Source organism: Natator depressus, chromosome 6 (assembly GCF_965152275.1).
Source record: "Natator depressus isolate rNatDep1 chromosome 6, rNatDep2.hap1, whole genome shotgun sequence".
NCBI classification, from domain to species: Eukaryota; Metazoa; Chordata; order Testudines; family Cheloniidae; genus Natator; species Natator depressus.
The window spans coordinates 52057195-52079027 of record NC_134239.1 but is presented as its reverse complement, the minus strand read 5'-3'; the positions used below and the strand labels follow the sequence as shown (position 1 = coordinate 52079027).

At 41.0% G+C, this 21833-nt stretch overlaps 1 protein-coding gene across 3 annotated transcripts in view; it reads right to left on the bottom strand.

Annotated features, from left to right (window-relative positions):
* Positions 1-755: 755 nt before the first annotated feature.
* Positions 756-21833, bottom strand: part of LDLRAD3 (low density lipoprotein receptor class A domain containing 3) — a 168505-nt gene continuing 147427 nt past the window's right edge. For 2 of the 3 annotated variants that reach the window (XM_074955282.1, XM_074955280.1), the window contains 2 exons: positions 5967-6312; positions 756-2975 (listed from right to left, as the gene is read on the bottom strand). In XM_074955282.1, the coding sequence (XP_074811383.1) occupies positions 2714-2975; positions 5967-6312 (608 nt within the window). In that variant the 3' untranslated portion in view covers positions 756-2713. The remainder of the gene's footprint in view (positions 2976-5966; positions 6313-21833) is intronic. The other variant, XM_074955281.1, reaches the window with a different exon arrangement.

Here is a 21833-nt window from a genome sequence, read left to right as displayed (position 1 = left end):
GTTTCAGCCAAAATGGTCCAGCAGTTTCAGAGAACAAAATTAGGGAAAATATATTGTTTTGCCATGTTAAAACAATTCTTACAACCACTTGGTTGAGAAGGTTTAGTGCCCTCATGTGTTGGAGCAGGGATTTGAAACTTGTCAGAAAGTGGCTTTCATGTAAGGGATGTGCCTTTTGCTTTTCCTGTTGAAAAAACCATCCAAATGTGAAAACCTCAGTTTACTCACAGACTTGTCATAGCTTCAAAGTTAAAATTTCCAAAAATTTTGTTCACATTGAGCATGCTCCAGTCCAAGGATTGAGGGGTATGGGAGAAGCAGGACCTGGCTGCTGCAGGTAGGGAGCAGAGAGGGGAAGAGGGGGCTGGGCATTGGAACTGACAGCAGGGAGCTAGTCTCTTCTACGTGATCAGTGAACCCCTCCTGGACCTCAGGCAGTGTGGAGGAGGGAGCCACCTGACTTCAAACGCAGAGAGGACAAGAACCAAACTGGATCAGGGAGGGAGGGAGACGGGCTGGGCAAGGAGACAGGGAGCTGAGGCGAAGGGGGGGGGGGGAAACAGATCTGATGAGGACCTGAAGTGTGGGGGGAAAAATGGGACTGGCAGGGCAGACAGACAGACAAGAAACCAGGGAGAGGGGAAAGTCTGGGACAAAGAGCCATGTATTAGGTGAGGAAAGGCTAAGATGGAGGAGGATCTTTGGCAGGGTGAAGAGAAACTGGATGAGCAGCCAGGAACCGGGGGGGGGGGGGGGGGAGGGAGAGGAGGGATGCTGACGGACAGCAGGACTGACAGCAAGGATAAGGAGACCAGGACTGTTTGGCCACGAGAAGCCTGAGGAGTGGAAATTGGCATTGGCTAGGTGACGAGAACGCAACTGGGATTAGGAGCTGGGGTGGAGAAAAGACAGAACAGGGTCAGGTTGGAGACTATGGGACAAAAGACACTGCATGAGAGGAATTGGCAGAGGGGTTTGTGGCCACTAGAGGACACTCCCCTTAAGAGCTTGGAATGAAACTCATGGTTCCTGAGCCTCACCATCCCTCTGCGGTCAGCAAATATCTTTGAAACCCAGTTGCAAAGTGTATCACATCCCCTGCTAGGATGACAACTTACTACAGCTATCAGTTACTCCATTAGCTCAAGTGGCAGAAGTCTGTGCAGATCTAAAGGTTCCAGCTCTGCTGATGACCTATGCTAGATGTTAGTATGATGCTACATATTGGAATTTGTTTCTTCAGTTTGCTTTTTAAAAAAACCTATGAAATTCCACACAAAAAATTACATAAAAACATTAAGCTTGCTAATCAAGTACTCAAAAGTTAGCGCATGCCAGAATTAAGGTTATGTGCACAACTTTAGTTTGGAGTCTTTGGGCATCTCCATTATGGTACAGTCTTAACCTACATGATCACACACTATGTTTTCCCCAGGACCCCTGCCTCAATCAGTGCACAGGATGCACTTGCTCTGGGGATAAATCAGGGTTGTGTAGTAAAAGCGACTGGTCCTGCCTCATTTACTGCAGAAGCTGGAAGGTGTGTAGCGGATGAAGCAGGTGACCGCAGAAGAGAAAGGATGGTCTTATGGTTACAGCCCTGAAAGCTGCCCTGGAAAACTGAAATTCTATCTCCCTTTGCAACCGAGTTCCTATGTGACACTGGGCAAGTCACTTAAACCAAACTTTTCAGAGGTGGCCACTTACTGTGTGTTCCTCAGTATCTGGGTGCCAGACTTGAGACCCTGGGGTCTGACCTGCAGAAGTGCTGAGCACTCACAGCTGCAACTGAAGACAATGGGAGGTATGTTTGAACATATAAAGTGCTATAGAACGTTAAGTGCTCTAAAAATCAGGTCCAAGGTGTCTCAAATTGGGCATCCAAAATTAGCGGACACTTTTAACCTTAATCTCTCCGTGCCTCATTTCCCATCTGTAAAATGGGGATACCACCACTTCATCTCAGAGTTGTTGTGAAAATAACTTCATTAATATTTGTGAAGCTTCTTAGACGCTATAATGATAAATGCCACAGAAAAACCATGAGGAAATTAATAATTCTGTCTGCACAGCAGGGTTTGAGTAGTGTGCAATAAATAAGGCCTAGAACCACAAATTGAACAATGAGGCTAAAACAAAATATTGAATAGCTGCTCACTAATGGAGCACAATCCATCCTGTGCATGCCAAGAGGCAGGGATCCTGTAGAAAAAATTAGTGTGTGATCATGTAATTAAAGATTGTACCTTAATGCACACATACAAAAGGGGGTCAAATTAAGGTTTCCCAGGCAACCTGAATTCCACATTTCCTATAGTCTGAGTGCTTGACTTGGTAACCTGAATGTTTTAAGTTTTTTGTGTGGAATACCTATACATATTACACAAGCACATATATACATATACAGTAAAGTACACCTTGAAATACATTAAATCACAAAGTCTTAAGTATTCAACAGATCTGAACCGGAATCCCAGACTTAACCCCTCTTCTACCAACTCTGGGCAGTTCAGATGTGAACCTGGATCTACAACTCATGGCTCTGGTCTTTGCCTATGATAAGCCCAAACACCAAAACAGAGCACCTGTGAAACTTGGGGAAGTTTGGACTTGGAGTCAAATCAAATCCCATTCTGAACTTCACAGCTCAGGCTCATCTCTGACGGTAACAAGCCACAGCAGACTAACCCATATACCCTTTTCAATAGCCCGGTCACATTTCTCTTTCAGCAACAGGATTGATCAGAGAGTCATTTTGCTCAGGTGTTCTCTCACGAAGACTCCTGCGATGGTCCATACTGTTACTGACACCTCTTGTCCGAGTGCTGCCTGTGCTCAAGGGGCTTCCTGCCATTGGGGTGTCTGTGGTCACCAAGCTTCCTGTCCGAGATTGGTAAGGAGGGAGATCTGTCAGGCTGGGGGATTCAGAATCTGAGCAGTAAGGGGGTGGAGGAAGATCAAACCAAGGGGGTCTGCTGCAAATACAAGAGAGTAACACGGTTACTGAAGACAATGGCACAAGGGGAAGTATAACGAGCTCCAGACTTTTGTTCTAACAGGTTATGAGTTTCCATCCCAACATAAGAAAAAAAAAAAAAAGGAGATAAAACAACAGTTCTACAGCAATATCTGAGGATCTCAAAGTGTTTTGCAAACGTGGAAATTCATCCCTGTGCAGAGGGGCCAGCCCAAGGCCTAGGCACCACCAATAGCAGGGATGTTAAACTCGTGTCCTGGTCAAGTTCCAATGGCGTAGTTACAATCTGCCTCCCTAAATTTTCTCTGTTTCATTTTTCTCAGGGTAATCACTTCCTGCCCTAAATGGTTATATACTGTGCACTGTTAACCAGCTGCCATGGTTCACGCCAAAGATGGCTTCAACTCAGCAATGGGGTGAAGAGCTTTCTGTATAACAATTACAGTTTAAAAGAGCGTTTAGGGATACTTCAGGACAAAGGGAGATATATACAACAAAATCATTTATAAATTTACAAACAGAGGTGAAAAATCTGGGGCTGTGTATCTTGGTCTCTACAAATAAAGTGAATGGTGTTACTATGGAAAAAATAGGCAAAAAGTACTATTCAGAAAGGGCTACAGTCTTGTTGGAAAGAAATAGCATACTTGAATCCACATGCTTTTGCGGGGTTCACAGATATATATTGTGATGTTGCACGCCATATGCTTTATAAAAATATGCTTATGACTGTGAATATGATGTAACTGGAATATGCTTCATGCAAAAGGTCTCTTGTAAGGTGTCATTACAAAGCTTATGATCTACTGAGTGTGGTCATCCCATATGTTTGCATGTATTATTTCTCTGTCTGAAGTTAGGAGAATAAGATATAAACTTGTGTAACTGATGTAAACATGTTAAGTGGAAGCCATTAAGGGTGCTTCAGAATCAATGAGCTGTAAATGGCTCTGTTTACTTGCAAACCTTCCTGTGTATGTGTACGCCAGCCCAGGAAGAATGGAGGCAGGATGAAATCCATCTTAAATCTGGTACTTTTCCACCTACAAGGAGGGGTGGGGACCCAGAAATACAGAAGATTCCCGCCTTGTGCCAAGGCCATAAAGAGGGGTGGAGCAGGACAGAGAGGGGGGCCAGTCATGAGAAAGCCCCTGTTTACCACCTAAGATGTCTGCTGGAATTAACAAGGACTGTACCAGGGAAAGGACTGGGCCCAGACTAGGAAGGAGTCTAGTCCGTGAAAGCTTATTGGAATATCTCTGAGGGTGAGATATTACCTGTAATCAGTTTTCTTAATGTATTAGGCTTTGACTTGCGTGTTTTTGCTTTATTTTGCTTGGTGACTTACTTTATTCTGTCTGTTATTACTTGAAACCACTTAAATCCTACTTTTTATACTTAATAAAATCACGTTTGTTTATTAATTAACCCAGAATAAGTGATTAATATCTGGGGGAGCAAACAGCTTTGCATCTCTCTCTATTAGTATTATAGAGGGCTGACAATTTATGAGTTTACCATGTATAGGCTTTATACAGAGTAAAACAGATTCATTTGGGGTTTGGATCCCATTGGGGCTGGGTGTCTGGGTGCTGGAGTCAGGTAACCTGCAGAGCTTAAAGCCTGAAGCTTTGTGGGCGTGGCCCAGACCCTGGGTCTGTGTTGCAACAGACTAGTGTGTCTGCCTCAACAAGACAGGGTTCTGGAAGTGTCAAGTTGGCAGGGAAAACCGGCTCAGAGGTAATTTCAGCACGTCAGATGACAGTCCCAAGGGGATCTCTGTGACTGAACCCGTCACATATACATATTTTATTTTTGAATTTCTAAAGAAGTGTAGAAGTCTTACTTGTCTAATACCTTTGGAAGCAGACTAGTGCCATGTATCTGGGTTATCACACTTAATGCCTCTAGCACTGAAGACCTTGTCAGATACAATTTTTTAGATTTCATTTTGGCTAAGATGACAATTGACCTTTGGACAAATCCTGCAGCCCTTAATCAAGGGAGACTCCATGACTTCATTTGGAGTGCTACAGGAGCTGGCACTCTGTATTTAAACTCTGAGCATCTGATATTTACTATGGAGCAAACTCAGGGTTTTCATACTTCGCTCCCAGATTGGCATGAAGAACATTGCTGAAGTGATAGTTTTCTTCCATATTCCAGTCATCCCTGTAGAACCCCAAAGAGCCAGGGGGTACTGATTACTTGTGTCAAGAGCAGGAGTGACCACAAAAGAGAAGTGTACTCAGGTGATGCCCCTTGAATCCTTAAATCTCTTTCATGCCACTGGGTGCAGAGAGACTTCTGAACTATTAATTCTACAGGTTAAGGTGAAGCTGGGAGGGGGAACCTTTTTCCTGTGCACACAGAAGAGATTGGCTGAATTTGTTCCCGTGTAAGTGAACAATCAATAGTTACAGGTAGGATTGGCAGAATTTAATTTTAAGAGAATTCTGATGAATAATATCAATGTTTATGTTTAAGTATTTTTTAAAAATTTCTATTTAAATTTTCACAGTTGGGGGAAATTGATGTGGGGGGAACAAACAATGGAGAGGTCAGACAATTATTTAATAACAGCAGACAATGAGATTCAAAGAGTTGAAGCTTTATAACCATTAAAAACAAATGGTCAACATCACATGTTAAAATATACAAAGTAAATATACTTAAATCAAACTCTAATAAGTTCTCTAGCAGTATATTTTTACTTTGCCTATCTGTAAATTTCGATAATTTTTGTCAGTTTGTGTGTGTACGGTGAAAACAATATTTACCAATATAATCTAATCCTTCCAAACCTAATTATAGGGCGTTATAATATAGTACAATTATAGTATTAGAACACAGGGAATATTTGTGCCCTGTCAAATCAAACAATGAGCATAAATGCTATAATGAAAAACACACAGAAAGCATGGTGACCCAGAGTCTAGGAATTGCAATTGCTAGCATAACTTTGGGGAGACTTAATTCCCATACACACCTTTGGTCTAACACAGCCTCTGAATACGATGGTGGAGAATCCAGATCCAGTGGCCTATGGCAGGTCTGGTTGGACATGTACTGAATTCCATTGTTGACATTGTAGGTGACGCTGCAATGATGTGGATGATCAAGGACCACCAGCCGGGACAGGAGGACAGGGTGCTGCAGCCGATGCACAGGCAGGCTCATGAGGTTGTTGCGTTTTCGTTGGTGGTGCAAAACCAAGGCGAGGAAGGCTGCCACCAGCACAAAGATAACCGAGCTGCCGATTATAGCATAGGTGATGCTGGGATAATAGAGCAGCTGGTTCTCTGAGGTCACATACTCTTGGCCACTGCCAGTTTCTGCAAGACAGAAAAAGAGGGGGAAAGCTTGAGATTTTCCGCCGCAAAGAATTTGGTGCTTGTCATCAGCTGCGTTTTCTGCTAATGTACCATGTGATATGCTGCCTGTCTGGCTTCCAAATGCATTATCTTCCTTCCTTAGAACTGTGGAAAACTAGCTTATTAAAAACATGCATGCACAAAACAGATATTGGCTGACAGACCCCCTCGGATGCACAGATGTGCTCATGCACTAGAAGGAGATAGCAAACCTACTGGAAAGAGGAAATACACTATACACTGGAGACTGTCTTGGAATCATTCACCTTGTTACAGTGCACATGCTTTTGTTATCAGCTCCACACCTGCACCTAACCAATACAGCAGATTTTTCAGGGTTAAGGTAAAGATTTTGCACACACATGTAGGTACAGTACTTTGAATGTATATTGAACAAACAGTGTGAACTGAATCAGACAGATTAGAGATGGAAAAGGCCTATTGTTGTTTAAAAAACAACAACCACCACCTTCCATAGCACTGTAAGTTTATGTGATGCTTTACAAATAGTAACCATTTTCTCTGTCCCTGGTCAAGTTGGCAAGAGCAAACGGGACAAATGGCCACTTCTGCCAAACAAGTCGGGACGGATGTGACAGGGCTTAAAAAAGGGACTGTCCCAGCCAAAACGGGACGTATGGTCACCCTAAAAGTGATTGATATTTGTATTACAGTGGTGCCTAGAGGCACCAGTCTTGCTTGGGGCTCCATTGTTCTGGGCACTATAGAAACGCATCCTAAGAGACCATCCCTGTTCTGAAGAGCTTACAATCCAAACACACACAGGTGGGAAGGAAACAGAGGCTCAAAGAGGTGAAGTGACTTGTCCAAGGTCAGCAGCAGAGTCAGGAATGGAGACAAGTGTCCTAACCACAGGAACATGCTGCCTTTCAGTAATATTTTTTGAAGAGTTAAGACTGCCATCTTTTAGAGGACACCTCTTTTTATACAGCAATAATTAAATGCCACTGAAATACAAGACAAAAGCATCCCTCTACCTCAAGCAAAAATAAGAGGCTAGGGTAAAGGGGAGAAATACAGAAAAGCCATCCATCCAACCCCCGCATTCCTGGCTATAGAGCTTCAGGATAGCAAATGCTGACAGACAATACTTGTTCCATTTATCTGCCTACACTAGCAAAACTGCTGGCCACCTAGTGTTCCAAACTTTGCCAATTATGATTTCACTAGCAGTGAAACAAACCAAACCAAAGACATATATACAATTTCACAAAGATTTGAAGTGCTTTATGAAATCTCAAGAGAGCTCTCCTTGGATCTCAGCCTCAGGATATTTGGCCTATTTCTCTTGGTGTTTCAAATTTCATATTGGTAATTCACTTTGATGATAAATGCAAAACACACACTTGACAGCAACATTTAAAATAATTTCCCATTACTCAGGGAATGGAATTTAAAATGTCCCATTCTTTACTTTCAGATATCTCAGTGTTAAATAATGGATTCTTCCCCCCCTTTCCCCGGCCCAAAAAGAGAATGCCTGAGATTAGGGAACATAATTACCTGCCATTATCAGAATTTGAAGAACTATTCCTCTTAAAGCAAATAAATCTGGTTCACTGACAAGATCATTATTACCACAAACCAGAAAATTCCTCTGTGGGCAATAACAATCCAAGTCCTGCCATGGTATCATTCCAAGTTTCCATAATATCCATTTTCAGACTTCAATGAACATCTTTACTAATGCTGCCAATGTTGTGGCCCGTCTACACTTTATGCCTCTCCACACAAATGTGCTAGACTGAAAGCTTTAGAAACCTCTAAATTACCAACCAATGTTGGTTCTCGGTTACTTCAGTAAAACTAACTTGAAATGGTACGTGTGAAGAATCTCGAAGCAAGATCAAGCAAGAAAGCAAAGCAGAAAGAAGGAGCAAAGGAATTAACCTGCATTAGTACATGTGTTTACAACTCATCACATACTGATGCTTTTCCTATAATCCGCTCCAGAATTCACCCCCTGAATGGCTGAGTTCATGTCACATTACATAAGGATGGGCCAGAGTGGGGAGAACAGTGATAATTAGTTAACATGCCTCAACTCGAACTTGGTCTTCCTCTGTCAGCCAGCATTGTCATTCTTCAATGAAAAAGTCCTTCTACATTTCTTTAGTTTCGAGGTGAATAAAGATAATTACAACAATCTGTTTTTTATGCTTATTTCTAGATCATGGATAATCCAGATGATTTTTATGTCCCAAATATTTATATTTTATTTGCAACAGATTTAAGGAAATTATAATCCCAGATTGAAGGCCAAATATTATTATCTTGTGGCGTCTACGTGTAAGGAAGCCACATGCATTATGAGGTTCCAGTGTTTTTGTTACCATTTACCATTCAAATTTCATTCCGCTCAATTGGCCATTTGTGGAAGTTGGGTGAGAAGAGGACATCAGTGCAGAACTGAGAATAATTAGTTACCAGGGGATTGCTTTGAAGTAGGGTAGTCCAATACCTTTAATAAAAGGAGAAAAATGGGTGCAGTGCATTATATGTCAACTTCTCTGCGAACAGGCATCCTAAATGGATATATAAACTTTAAACTAACATGAACAATCAGTTACACACATACAAAAGGGGAAATAACTGCCTAGGAAGGAGTACTGCGGAAAGAGATGGGGGGGGAGGGGGAGGTCATAGTGGATCACAAGCTAAATATGAGCGAACAGTGTAACTCTGTTGCAAAAAAGCAAACAATTTTTGGATGTATTTGCAGGAATGTTGTAAGCAAGACACAATAAGTAATTCTTCTGCGCTACTCAGTGCTGATTAGGCCTCAACTGGAGTACTGTGTCCAGTTCTGGACACCATATTTCAGGAAAGATGTGGACAAACTGGAGAAAGTCCAGAGAAGAGTAACAAAAATAAAGATCTAGAAAACACTACCTCTGAGGAAAGATTGAAAAAACTGGGTTTGTTTAGTCTGGAGAAGAGAAGACATGGGAGGATGGAAGTGGGGATATGATAGTTTTTAATAGGGCTGTCAAGCGATTAAAAAAATTGAGATTAATTGCTCGATTCAAAAAATTAATTGCGATTAATCGTGCTGTTAAACAACAGAATACCATTTATTTTAAATATTTTTGGATGTTTACTATATTTTCAAATATATTAATTTAAATTACAACAGAATACAAAGTGTACAGTGCTCACTTTATATTTTTTTATTACAAATATTTGCACTGTAAAAAACAAAAAAATGTATTTTTCAATTCACCTCATACAAGTACTGTAGTGCAATCTCTTTATCATGAAAGTTGAACTTACAAATGTAGAATTATGTACAAAATAAACTGCATTCAAAAATAAAACAATGTAAAACTTTAGAGCCTACAAGTCCACCCAGTCCTACTTCTTGGTCAGCCAATCACTCAGACAAACAAAGTTGGTTACAATTTGAAAGAGACGATGCGGTGTGCTTCTTGTTTACAATTCTGAAAGTGAGAACAGGCGTTCTCATGACACTCTTGTAGCTGGCATAGTAAGATATTTACGAGTCAGATGTGCTGAAGATTCACTTGTCCCTTCATGCTTCAACCAACATTCCAGAGGACATGCTTCCATGCTAATGACGGGTTCTGCTTGCTAACGATCCAAAGCAGTGTGGACTGACGCATGTTCATTTCATCATCTGAGTTAGATGCCACCAGCAGAAGGCTTATCTTCTTTTTTGGTGGTTTGGGTTCTGTAGTTTTCGCATCCAAGTGTTGCTCTTTTAAGACTTCTGAAAGATGCTCCACACCTCATCCCTCTCAGATTTTGGACGGCACTTCAGATTCTTAAACCTTGGGTCGAGTTCTGTAGCTATTTTTAGAAATCTCACATTGGTACCTTCTTTGCATTTTGTCAAATCTGCTGTGAAAGTGTTCTTAAAATGAACATGTGCTGGGTCATCATCTGAGACTGCTATAACATGAAATATATGCAGAATGTGGGTAAAACAGAGCAGGAGACATATAATTCTCCCGGAAAGGAGTACAGTAACAAATTTAATTGATGCATTATTTTTTTAACAAGCAACATCAGCATGGAAGCATGTCCTCTGGGCTGGTGGCCGAAGCATGGAAGGGGCATACAAATGTTTAGCATATCTGGCATGCAAATACCTTGCAACACCAGCTATAAAAGTGCCGTGTGAACGCCTGTTCTCACTTTCAGGTGACATTGTAAATAAGAAGCAGGCAGCAGTATCTCCCGTAAATGTCAACAAACTTCTGTGTCTTACAAATTGGCAGAATAAGACGACAGACTGAGTGGACTTGTAGGCTCTAAAGTTTTACACTGTTTTGTTTTTGAATGCAGTTATGTAACCAAGAAAAATCTGCATTTGTAAGTTACACCTTCACGATAAAGAGATTGCACTTCCGTACTTGTATGAGGTGAACTGAAAAATACTATTTCTTTTGTTTATCATTTTACAGTGTAAATATTTGTAATAAAAATAATAATATAAAGTGAGCACTGTGCTCTTTGTATTCTGTGTTGTAACTGAAATCAATATTGAAAATGTAGAAAAAAAATTTCAATTGATATTGTATTTTTGTAAGTGCGATTAATTGTGATTAAATTTCCGGTGTTCCCATCCAGTTCATTGTACTTCCATGAAAGCTGCTACAACCACAGTAATCTAAGAGCTATACATACCAGATCTGGTTTATTTAGTCAGGAACTCTGTCTTGAGCACTGGCCAATGCCTGATGCTTCAGAAAAAGGCATCCATCCCTCCCCTGCCTTCCCTCCAAAAAATCTTACAGAAAACTTCAGAATCTTTCTCCCTTTGCAGGAACAGGTATGCACTGCTTACTGCCTACTCCACTTGGGGGGATCAGGGTTCAGTTTGAAAAGCAACATCTACTGTCAAGAGGCCCTATTCTCATGTCCTGTGGTGGACAACAGTGGGTCCCATGATTGTAAAGAGTCAATAGTTTAACTTTTTTCTGTTAGCTTGAGAAGACCTAACACGATGGAAATTTACTCGTGTTTTCTCTCCATTTCCAAACAGAATAATCTTAAATCTAATCTTCCTGATGTATGGCTGTAGCGGGCCAAGTTGATAAATCCAGAATGCAAAAGACGAGGGAATCCTATCACGTGATCCCGCCATGTCAGTACTGTTTGGTTTGCACTCTTTGAAAAGGCAAAGCTTCCTGTTCAAACAAAGATTAGAAACAATAAGCATCACTTAAAGGTCAATTTTCAGAACAATTTGCCAGAGAGGAAGACTATACCTCTTAAAATTTAAAAAAAAAAAAAAAAAAAAAAAAAAAAAAAAAAAAAGACCTTTCCATAGCTGTGCTATGGAAGATATTATAGCATGTTTTCTTCCTACTAAGATGCATCATATAATACGTGCAAGAAATTTCTGATGGGGATTTACTACTTCTTTTGTCAAAAAACATTTGCAGAAGAAAAAATGCTATCGTATATATATGCATGCATATTTCAAAAGTATTTCTGGAGAGGCTTATGATAGATCTCTCCATCTAGAATACTTTACTCAGGAGACCATTTACCGAGGAGACCATCCTCTCAGAAAGCATGCACCTAACTCACCTAACTCCCTTGTTTGTTTGTTTTTTAATTTAATGAACGTGTTGTCTTACCAAAGCCTTTAATTTGAGGGAAAAGCTTTCCAGTGAGAGACTGTAGGTGCAATGCTGCTTCCCATACATGTCCGTTTCTGTTATCACACAACTGCTATATCCAGAACAGTGGGATGGCCGGCAGCGTCTGCTTTGTGAATTTTTAGGAACATACACACAGAGCACAATCTGATAGGCAGAGGGGCAGAAATAAGGACTCTGGCAACATCTTGGCTGAATGCACGATAATGGTTTAGAAAAATATATAACTCTTTAGTTCTGCTCTAATAACTTTTGGTAAATGTTTACACACTGCAGAAGTCGCTGAACTAAGTTTCTTGGTAATGCAGTCATCTTTTCCAGTGAAAAAAACAGACATGTACTACCCAAGCGAGTTTACAAAGCAATGTCTGCTCTGCTGTTTCTTGTATCTGACAGAAAAAGACAGGGCAGACTGATTTAACTCAAATTCATATTTTTTTGTTAACAAGATCTATGTATTCTGTTGGCACAATGAATAAACAAAAAGAAAAGGAGTACTTGTGGCACCTTAGAGACTAACCAATTTATTTGAGCATAAGCTTTCATGAGCTACAGCTCACTTCAGCCAATGCATTCAGTATTTTCCATCCGATGAAGTGAGCTGTAGCTCACGAAAACTTATGCTCAAATAAATTGGTTAGTCTCTAAGGTGCCACAAATACCCCTTTTCTTTTTGCGAATACAGACTAACACAGCTGCTACTTTGAAACCTGTCAATGTATAAACAGTTCATCAATGCCGCTAATGCCTATTAAACCTTATTACCTGGGAATTGCTAAATGTGCAAACTAGAAGCTTCCGAGTGTAAGAAACTTCATAAATAATTTAGAAGAGGCTGATCAGGAAAACATTACGAGTTGTGCTCAGAGAACTATTTTATTGACTGGGAATAAATTCGCTCTCTCAAAGTTTTAAAAAAGATCTAAGAGTAACAGCATTAAGCCTGTCAGACGCTGCGACGAAGGGCTATTATTCTATCTTTCACAAGCCTCTGCTCGAGCTTGGCTTTTTCACACTTCATCAGGGAGAAAGCTTTTGAAACATGAAATCTGAGCCGACATCTGTAGCCTTAATGAACACAAGTCACGGTCCATCTCCAACAAAGACACCACTGTAGCAACACATTTAAATTCCAAACCATTCAAAAGTGGGGCTGCAGCCTCAGAAAGTTAGAGGAGACGAAATTCAAACAGACGAAATTCAAACACAGACACGCAGACTGTTAGCTCATTATTTATTATTTGTACGGCAGTAGCGCCTACACGCTTCATTTAAGGATTAAGGGCCCAACCTCCCAAATTTCTCATCTTTATATCGTTTCATGTTCCATTAAAACAAATCATATGTGGATTGGACCGTCAAATGGCTCGTTATTCTGGGGTGGCCTATTTAAAAACAAAAACCTGAATATAGAAATTGAAAGTACTAACAGGTCTGGTCAGTGTGGCACCATAATGTCACTACATTGTTTTTCTTTAAGAAAGTCTAATTCAGGTCAGAAGGTGCCCTAGGATTTTAACTGAAGGTCTGTGCAGTATACTTTCCCCTATATTTCCAGCAAAGCGGATGTCGGAACAGGGATTTATGCCCTCATGCGCTTAAAAGGAGGAGGGGATCAGGAGAAAGAGACAAGAAGCTCTTTACCCAGTCCAGTATTCTGTGCTAGCATTTTACCTACAAAAGATTTAAAACCCTCTTGCCCTGACTGTGCAATACACGAACAGAGCTTGTGACAGTTTCTGCAGCTGCTGGGTAGTACTGAATGAGCAGATGTTGACTCATCAGATTGAAGTTCAAGAGTCTCACCTCTCACATGCCCTCCTTTTTATCTTAGACAAGGTTGGATAATTGTTCAACGCACTCCTTGCATCCCAATTTTAAATGTTAAAAGAAAAAAGGGCAGAGCAGCAAACTCAGCAAACAAGTAGGGAATTAAAAAATACTTAGCTGCAACCATGGCAACCAAAGTTCTAAAATTAACTTGAGGGTGATGTAAAAGCTTACAAAGCCAGAATCTGCTATCAAGCATGGAAACAAGGGCCCAGGTTTTGCAACTGGATGAAGGCCAAAGAGGAAATTAAAGTTACTGAAAAACAGGGAGGACCGTCCTACCGTGAACATGAGCAGCACTTCCTGGACATCTGATATTCCAGTGGCTGGTGATCTGATTAATACTGGCAGAATGGAAACGCTGCACAAAACAAAGAGGAAGAACGTTCTCCTAATAATGCTCTCCTCTGGTAACCTGGAGGAGTTTAGTTGCTTCTGTTCCCGTCTCTTTCTTTTCTCTTCAAAAATTGCTGTGCATGTTGAAATCAAGGAAGCTGCCTTGGACATGGATTCTTGTACATTCCCTCTACTAAAAAGTCTTGTCTGCACTAGAGAAATTTACAAAATGACTCCTACCACCAAAGCTCTCGGGGAGTTTCCAACATTTTTACCAACAAGTTACTTACATCAGCTTTACAACAGGTGGTCTCAAAATGCTCTGCTGCTTTCTAACCTGACAGTGACACCGACTTGGTAAATGGGGCACAGTCTCTGGCTCAGAGAGAAAAAGCGGTACTCTTTTTGTAGGACCTGAAAATGCTCTTGGTCATAGCAAGTTGCATCCTAGGGTCTAACATCACACCTAAGTTGTGCACCTGTGTTATAAATATACGTTCTACAACACTGCTGGCAGCTGACCCCAACCTACAGACATTACCTATGTGTTGTCTGGATCAAGCCACAGCCAGCGTTCTCCAATTGCAGTGGAGATGACAAAAACAGCACTGTAACACAGAGCTGTTTATCTGGAGGGCTGATCTGTACCCCATTTTGAAGAATGAGTGTTAAAGAGTATTCTGCACTCATGAAAACTAAGATGCAAAGGAGATAAGGAATTAACCAAAAGGATTTGCACCAACCCCAGGATATAGTTGGATCTCAACTGTATAAGAAATGCCCCTACATGAGTCAGAAGGGAGCAAAACGGTGCCATAGAAGAGAGATTTCCATGAAGGAGGAGCGATTAGATAATTCTAAGAGACAAGGGGAAAAAACATGGGGATTTGAAGGGAGGAATGTGTTAATGGAAAGAAAAAAAGTTCTGCATTCAGCCCACAAAACCCAGGTGGTCCCTAGTTGAGTCTCCCACATAAGCGACAGCTCTGTTCCTTTGAACAAATAAAGACAGAACATTCACATGGATTTTTTACTGAATTCCTTTGGGGAGCAGAGGCAAACTGATGTGCAAGTACATCATCTTCTCTTTTGAAAAAGTTAATGAGAGTAATAGAACTTTGAGGTACATAAGCACTTGGAGGTTGTATTTTGCTCCCTGCTATCTGCCAGGGCAAGATGCTGTGTAAGAGTTTTACTCCCTGTGACACTGTATGGAATATGGGAGACACTAATGATATTGTTGGTACCAATATTATAAAATTACAAGCAATCTGATCAGATATGCCATGTAAGATATCTGTGTAAATGTTTCAGAGTAGCAGCCGTGTTCGTCTGTAACCGCAAAAAGAACAGCAGTACTTGTGTCACCTCAGAGACTAACAAATTTATTAGAGCATAAGCTTTCTTGGGCTACAGCCCACTTCATCGGATGCATAGAATGGAACATATAGTTATATATATATATATACACACACACACACACACATATATACAGATAAGCTGCAAGTTACCATACAAACTGTGAGAGGCTAATTAGTTAAGATGAGCTATTATCAGCAGGAGAAAAAAACTTTTGTAGTGATAATCAAGATGGCCCATTTAGACAATTGACAAGAAGGTGTGAGGATACTTAAGGAAATAGATTCAATATGTGTAATGACCCAGCCACTCCCAGTCTCTATTCAAACCCAAGTTAACGGTATCTAGTTTGCATATTAATTCAAGCTCAGTCGCTAAGGTGCCACAAGTACTCCTGTTCTTTTTGTGTAAATGTTATGATCTGCCAAGTATGATGATCTTGTTTATATATTTCTATCACCTTTGTAGTGTGATATTATAGATATGTATGGTATACCTGTATTTCCAAACTTGTGCTGTATTTCTGGGTGACACCCCCAGACAACTGGCATCAGCACTGCCTAGCCTGTTCAATGGCCCATCAAGGATCATCAGCTAAACACCTGACCCATTGAGAGAAGGTAGGGGCTACACAGTATGAGTCAGCAAGGCATGTAGGGGCATGCCTATGGACAGAGAACTCTAAGGCTTTTCCATGCCATGTGCTGTGAAACTTGTGTTTGGGACACAGGAAGTACAAGCCACGTGGCAAAAGGGATATAAAGGGCAGCTGCATCATCTCCATTGTGTCTTCATTCCAATGCAGTAAAGGGAGCTGTGTGATTTCTTTTTTAACTTTTTGATAACCTGTGTGTGGGATCAGGAGCCTAGTTTGTGACTGGTTGGTGAGTCTAATTTCAGTGTTAACCACCAGTTTTGGGAGTGTTTGCTCTCCCTTTTGCAGCCTGCCCTGACCTTGGCATTTTCAGTAAGGGCTGACCCAATCACACTCCCCACAATATAATTTTCAGTGCTTTGTCTCATCTAATTTAAAGGGTCTTAAGTAGAATAAGACAAATTGAGAGAGAAAATAAAGAAACAACTTGCCCAAATCAGCGAAAGAGTGGATTTAGAGCAAAAGGGAAGAAAGTCACCAGATCTGTGATGCTGCTGGCTTACAATCTAAACCCCTGTGGAAAGCTGGCGTTTTAGCTAATTTTCCTTGTAATCATTGTACATCTTGGGGGTAGGGGACAGGTTTCTAAACAAAACAGAATTAAAAAAAACAACAAACATTCCCATAAAAAAGGTAAAGTACTCAAGAGCTTGAGGGAAGATGAGAAATTGTGCACTCTTCACCTGTTTTCATCAAGTGCAAGTCTCAAAAGCACAGATGCTTGAATTACTCTGGATGGTCTAAATCCATGAGCCTATATAAACGTATACAGTTTAGATGGAACCAGCTATTGTGCAGGAATAACACAGTTTACTTTAAATCACACATTTACTTGTTTTATTTTGGGCTGGGAGTGGTTGAGGAGTAGACATACATTGCATTAGCTAGAAATTGCAAATTAAGTACTTCCCAGATGTTGTGTTAGCAATATGGACAGTTGGTACATAAGAGGGATAATAAGGCTCAAAGAGTTACAATGGAAGGGTTTACTGAGCCTGCAGAGTCAGCTGTACTTGGCTAGAAATACTGCTAGCGTATGTGTGATTTAGATATACTGGAGTGTATTTTTAATCAGCTTTTAAATGTTGTCTAATCATTCAAGGACTGTGTGTTAAGAAACAGTCCCCATGAAAAATTGCTAGCACAAAGTCTATCTTCTGCAACTGGTATATTACTTTTATGAACCCTATTTCTGTCTAGAAATGTGAAGAGGAATACATCCTGTCAGATAAGCAGCCTGAATGGTTTCCCTCTCTAAAGATACTGTTCTGATGATTTAGAAACCCTTAGTACACCAGAATCATGGGTAAAAATCAAAATAGGAACTGGAAAGAGACAAGGCCTAATAGGTCATCTAGTCTATCCCCCAAGTGGTCCAGTCAGTCATATTTAATCTCAGTCCTTCACAGGTTAAGATATTGAGGGACATAGTTGCTGTCTCCACACTGCTGATTTCTGCAGGCAGAAAGATTTCCTGGATCAGGGATTTAGTGGTGCAAATCAATGACAAATACTATTCCAACAAGGGTCCTGGGTCCTCTGGTGTACAGCCCAGGAAGAGTGAAGGGCTAGGCAGGGAGGGCGGCAGACCAGGGCAACCAGATAGGGTTGGCCTGATTCCTGAGTCAAGCCCAGATGGAGTTTAGATACAGTTCTATGTGGAAACGTACCTGTTTCCACATGGCATCATGAGGTTCCATATTAATTAAGTTGCTCTGATTTCATATCAGATGTGCTCAGTTTGCAAGTAAAATGATGGTTTTTTTTCCTGGCTGATAGCCCTGAAAGCTCAGCATGAGACAACCACCACCAGTAACAAAGCTTCTGGCAATCCAACTGGTGCACTCAGCGATGCTTATGTAGTGATGCCTGCGCAAAGTGCAGCTCCTGCATTCACCACAAAGGCAAAGCAAGCTCAGTATGTTTAAAACCAGACCTTACATTACTGTCATCATCGAGAAATAAACATCCTTCTCCTTTGACTATGTGTGGTCATTCCATATTCATGCCTACCGCGATGAAGACTAATTTATGTATTTTAATGTACTGCTAGGCAAGGTATGTTATCCCCATGTGAGAGTTAATCCTAATAACCAGTTGGCATCATATGAGAGAGTTTATTCTATTTGGGTGTTAAATTATGCATGAGTAAATACCACAGTCAGGTGTTTTTTTAAAAAAATCTCACATCAATTTGTATTTTAAAAGAAAAAGGAATACATACAAAATCTGCTAAATCTGTCCTTAAGCTTTAAGATAGCCCTGTGTTAGCAAACCCTCCATGATCAGAGAAAAGGGTGCTCTGCACAGCCTTTAAAACATTAACATGCCCTTGTGTTAATATAACAGAATATAAAAGAACAAAGCACAATTTCCACAACAAAGTCTCTCAGATATTGGTGCATACAAATGGGCTATCTCACAGCCCAAAGAAGGCCTGAAACCAGGAAGACGACAATTTTTAGCACTGAATGGCAGAAGCATCGCACTTGATAACTAGAAAACATGACTGATGTAGAAAATGTTTTAAAGTTTGTGACTCTCTGGAAAAGACACTGTGGTTTTCACTTGCAATTTTTCTTCTTTGCTATTTCCTATGATTAATCTGGATTATTTTTAAGCCTGAAGGAGTCCAAAAGTTTTAGCTATATGACTATTATCTCCACAATGACCAGCAGTAGTAGCCTCTCAATCTGTGCTATCTTGTCAGAGCCTAAATATTAAGTTTGGCCAGTGCTGGGAAATCTTCAGGTGCAGATGAGTCAGTATGTGACACACTTCCCTCTGAACTGATTTTCCATTATGGCTGCATGGAGTACAGAAGTGTCATCTGTCAGAGGAGATGTGAAACAGAGGGTCACAGTTCAGGGCAACTGCACTTGTATTCCCCTTCTGTGGTCCAGCAAAGACACCCACTCTTAGGCTTCTGGCTCTGTCGCCATCACCTCTCTGCGGTGGAGACACAGCTCTCTCCCACCTGACCACAGTATTTCTAAGCTGCACAGTTCCCTGTCGATACTGTGAATTCCCCAGCATGGCAGATTGCCTCAGCAGGGGGCTTCCTTGGAGGCTATAAGCAGCATAATTGTCCACAGTTATAAGGTACCACACAGCTCTTTCTAAGCAAGCACATTTATTCTTAGGGTTAAAGCATTACAGAGAAAACACATGGAAACAATAGAAGAACCTACATGAATGTTAAGCTTACTAGAGATCAACCCAACCCCAAAAAGGGCCCTGGCAAGTGAACAGTCCTTCAGATGTCACCAAGGGGGTTTTCTGTGGATACAAGTTCATAACCACTTTGCCTCAGAACAAGAACCGCCAGGAATCTGAGAGTCACTTCTTATACAGCTTGGATCTTTGATCTGTCCTCACATAACAGTTGATTACCAGAGAAAAGGTCCCCTATTCAGAGTGAAGCTTCAGAAGGCTGAGCTTTTGCATAACTGGAAGGTTTACCTTTGCATCCCCCCCCTTCCCCCAGAGATTTCCTGGAAAGCATACAACTTTAAAAGTTCATATTGTTATTGTGGGATTGTATGTAAAGTCTTTAGGGAGGAGACCGAATTTGGGAGTGTCATGAGCGTTAAAGAAATAGTTGAAACACAAACATTTCTATTTTAATACAATGAACTCCTAAGAAACTTAAACTTAATTCAATAAAGTTTAACTTTTTTCAGTAAAGTGTGTCCAGAATATTGCCGGAAATTGCCATATCTGTCACACAGAGGTCCCTAGCACTTGTGATTTTTTTAAAAGAATCCTTGGACATTTTTACAAGTGTTAGGGGTGTTTAACCTTACACACTGTTCAAATTCCTCATCAGGTTGCTATGCGTTCTGCCTCCTTGAAACTTCCCCTGGAGCTCATTCAAACACATTATTTTTTACTAGGTGCTGTAACACAAATTAATACCTGATCAGATATTCTCTGACAAAACAGCATCATTGGAAAATGCCAATTTGGCGAACCCAAAGCATCTCATGGAAACATCACGGGTTTGGTAAACTTTAGTTTAACCACAGGTGGGGTCCTGATGGAACCTGGCCTTGCTTCCAGGTAGGCTGCTGGGCATCCCATGATTGCCAGGGTCTGCGGCTCTGGGGCAGCCCCACCATACAGACTTCCTTCAGCCAGGGGAACTCAGGGCTTCCAGGGTCCACTGCAGCTTCACCATGCTCCTGAGGAGGCAGTTGCCAGGCAGTTGGCCTAGGAGTCTGGAAGCCCAGTCCATATGGCAGGGCTGCCATGGACCCTATGCTGTCCTGGCACCACAGATCCTGGGAGCCCAGGCAGCTGGTACCTGAAACATTCTTCTTAGTTTCACCACTGCTACTGTAACCAGTAGTTCAAGGTTATCGTCATCTGCCCCAGAGACAGGAAGTGGAAGAGTATAATACTTTGCACTGACACAGCACCTTCCTTCAGAGGATATCCAAGTGCTTTGCAAAGATGAATGGCCACAAACCTCCTGTGAAGCTGGTGAACATTATTTTCATTTTACAGATGGAAAAAGCAAGGGAGACAGCCAATTAAGTGAGTTGCCTAAAGTCACATACAAAATTTGTGGCAGAGCCAGAAAGAGAATCCAGGTGTCCTGAGATCCAGCGCTGATACTTTAGCCAGGAAGCCCTTCTTTCCCCATATGCTGTGTCTTCAATAGTACAAATAGGAGCATCTTTTGCAATGAGATTGTTAACACAAAATAGCTGTTTTGTAAAATCCTAGTGAAGGCAACAGTACTGCCAACCCCAGATAGCTGAAAATAATAAACTGGGCTCTGAAAAGCCATGAGATTTTAAACCAGTCATGAGTTTTTTTTAAAAAATAAAATATTTTTGATTCATTTTATGTGTCTTACGGTGAGTTTTTAGGGTACGCTGGGGTCTCATTTTTATGCTTTCCTCTGCACTCATGAAGGCTATAAATCTTGTCTAGTTACATCAAAGTTAAAGCTACCTTTTTCCTTATCCTGAGTAGGATTTTTACAATGAAATATTTGTTTCTTTGTAAAGACATTTATTTTTTATTAGCGAAGAGACCACAGACTAATCACTTGGTTGCAATTTCATTGCCAAGATCTGAAATATGCTGGCATATTTTGTGCACCTGAGATAAGTGAATCTATTCAATTCACTTGATAGCCATTTGGCCCTTCCAGGAAAAATTCTGGTCCCAGCTTTTTGCTACAATAGCCATGTTCACCTGCAGTAGTTGAACATGCAGCGATGGGGAGAAAAAACTTGACTAACTGTGGGGTTTTGGGGGGGAGGGTTGTTTTTTCAGTGTCTCTGAAGGAGGACAGTTCATAATCAGTCATGACTGGGAGCGTCTGCTGAGGTTACACCTTTACCTGGTCCTTATTGCAGCAACAGCATGCATTACTGTGTGCATGATGAGTTTCTCTCCTTAAACAGACGTGTCCAAAGTATTTTTGTGAGCAAAATATTTTTGTTTTGTTGTAATTGTTCGCTACAATTAAACAAAAACATTTCAGGCAGGATTCACATGGCCAACACCTTTCCCCAGACTCCTTTGGTTTCTCTTCTCACAATAGCAGCAACAGTTTAACTGAACTCTTGTTCAAGGGGCCTCCAAGTTGTTTTGCTGCAGAAGCATAAACTATAGTTGGGTTATATACTGCACCT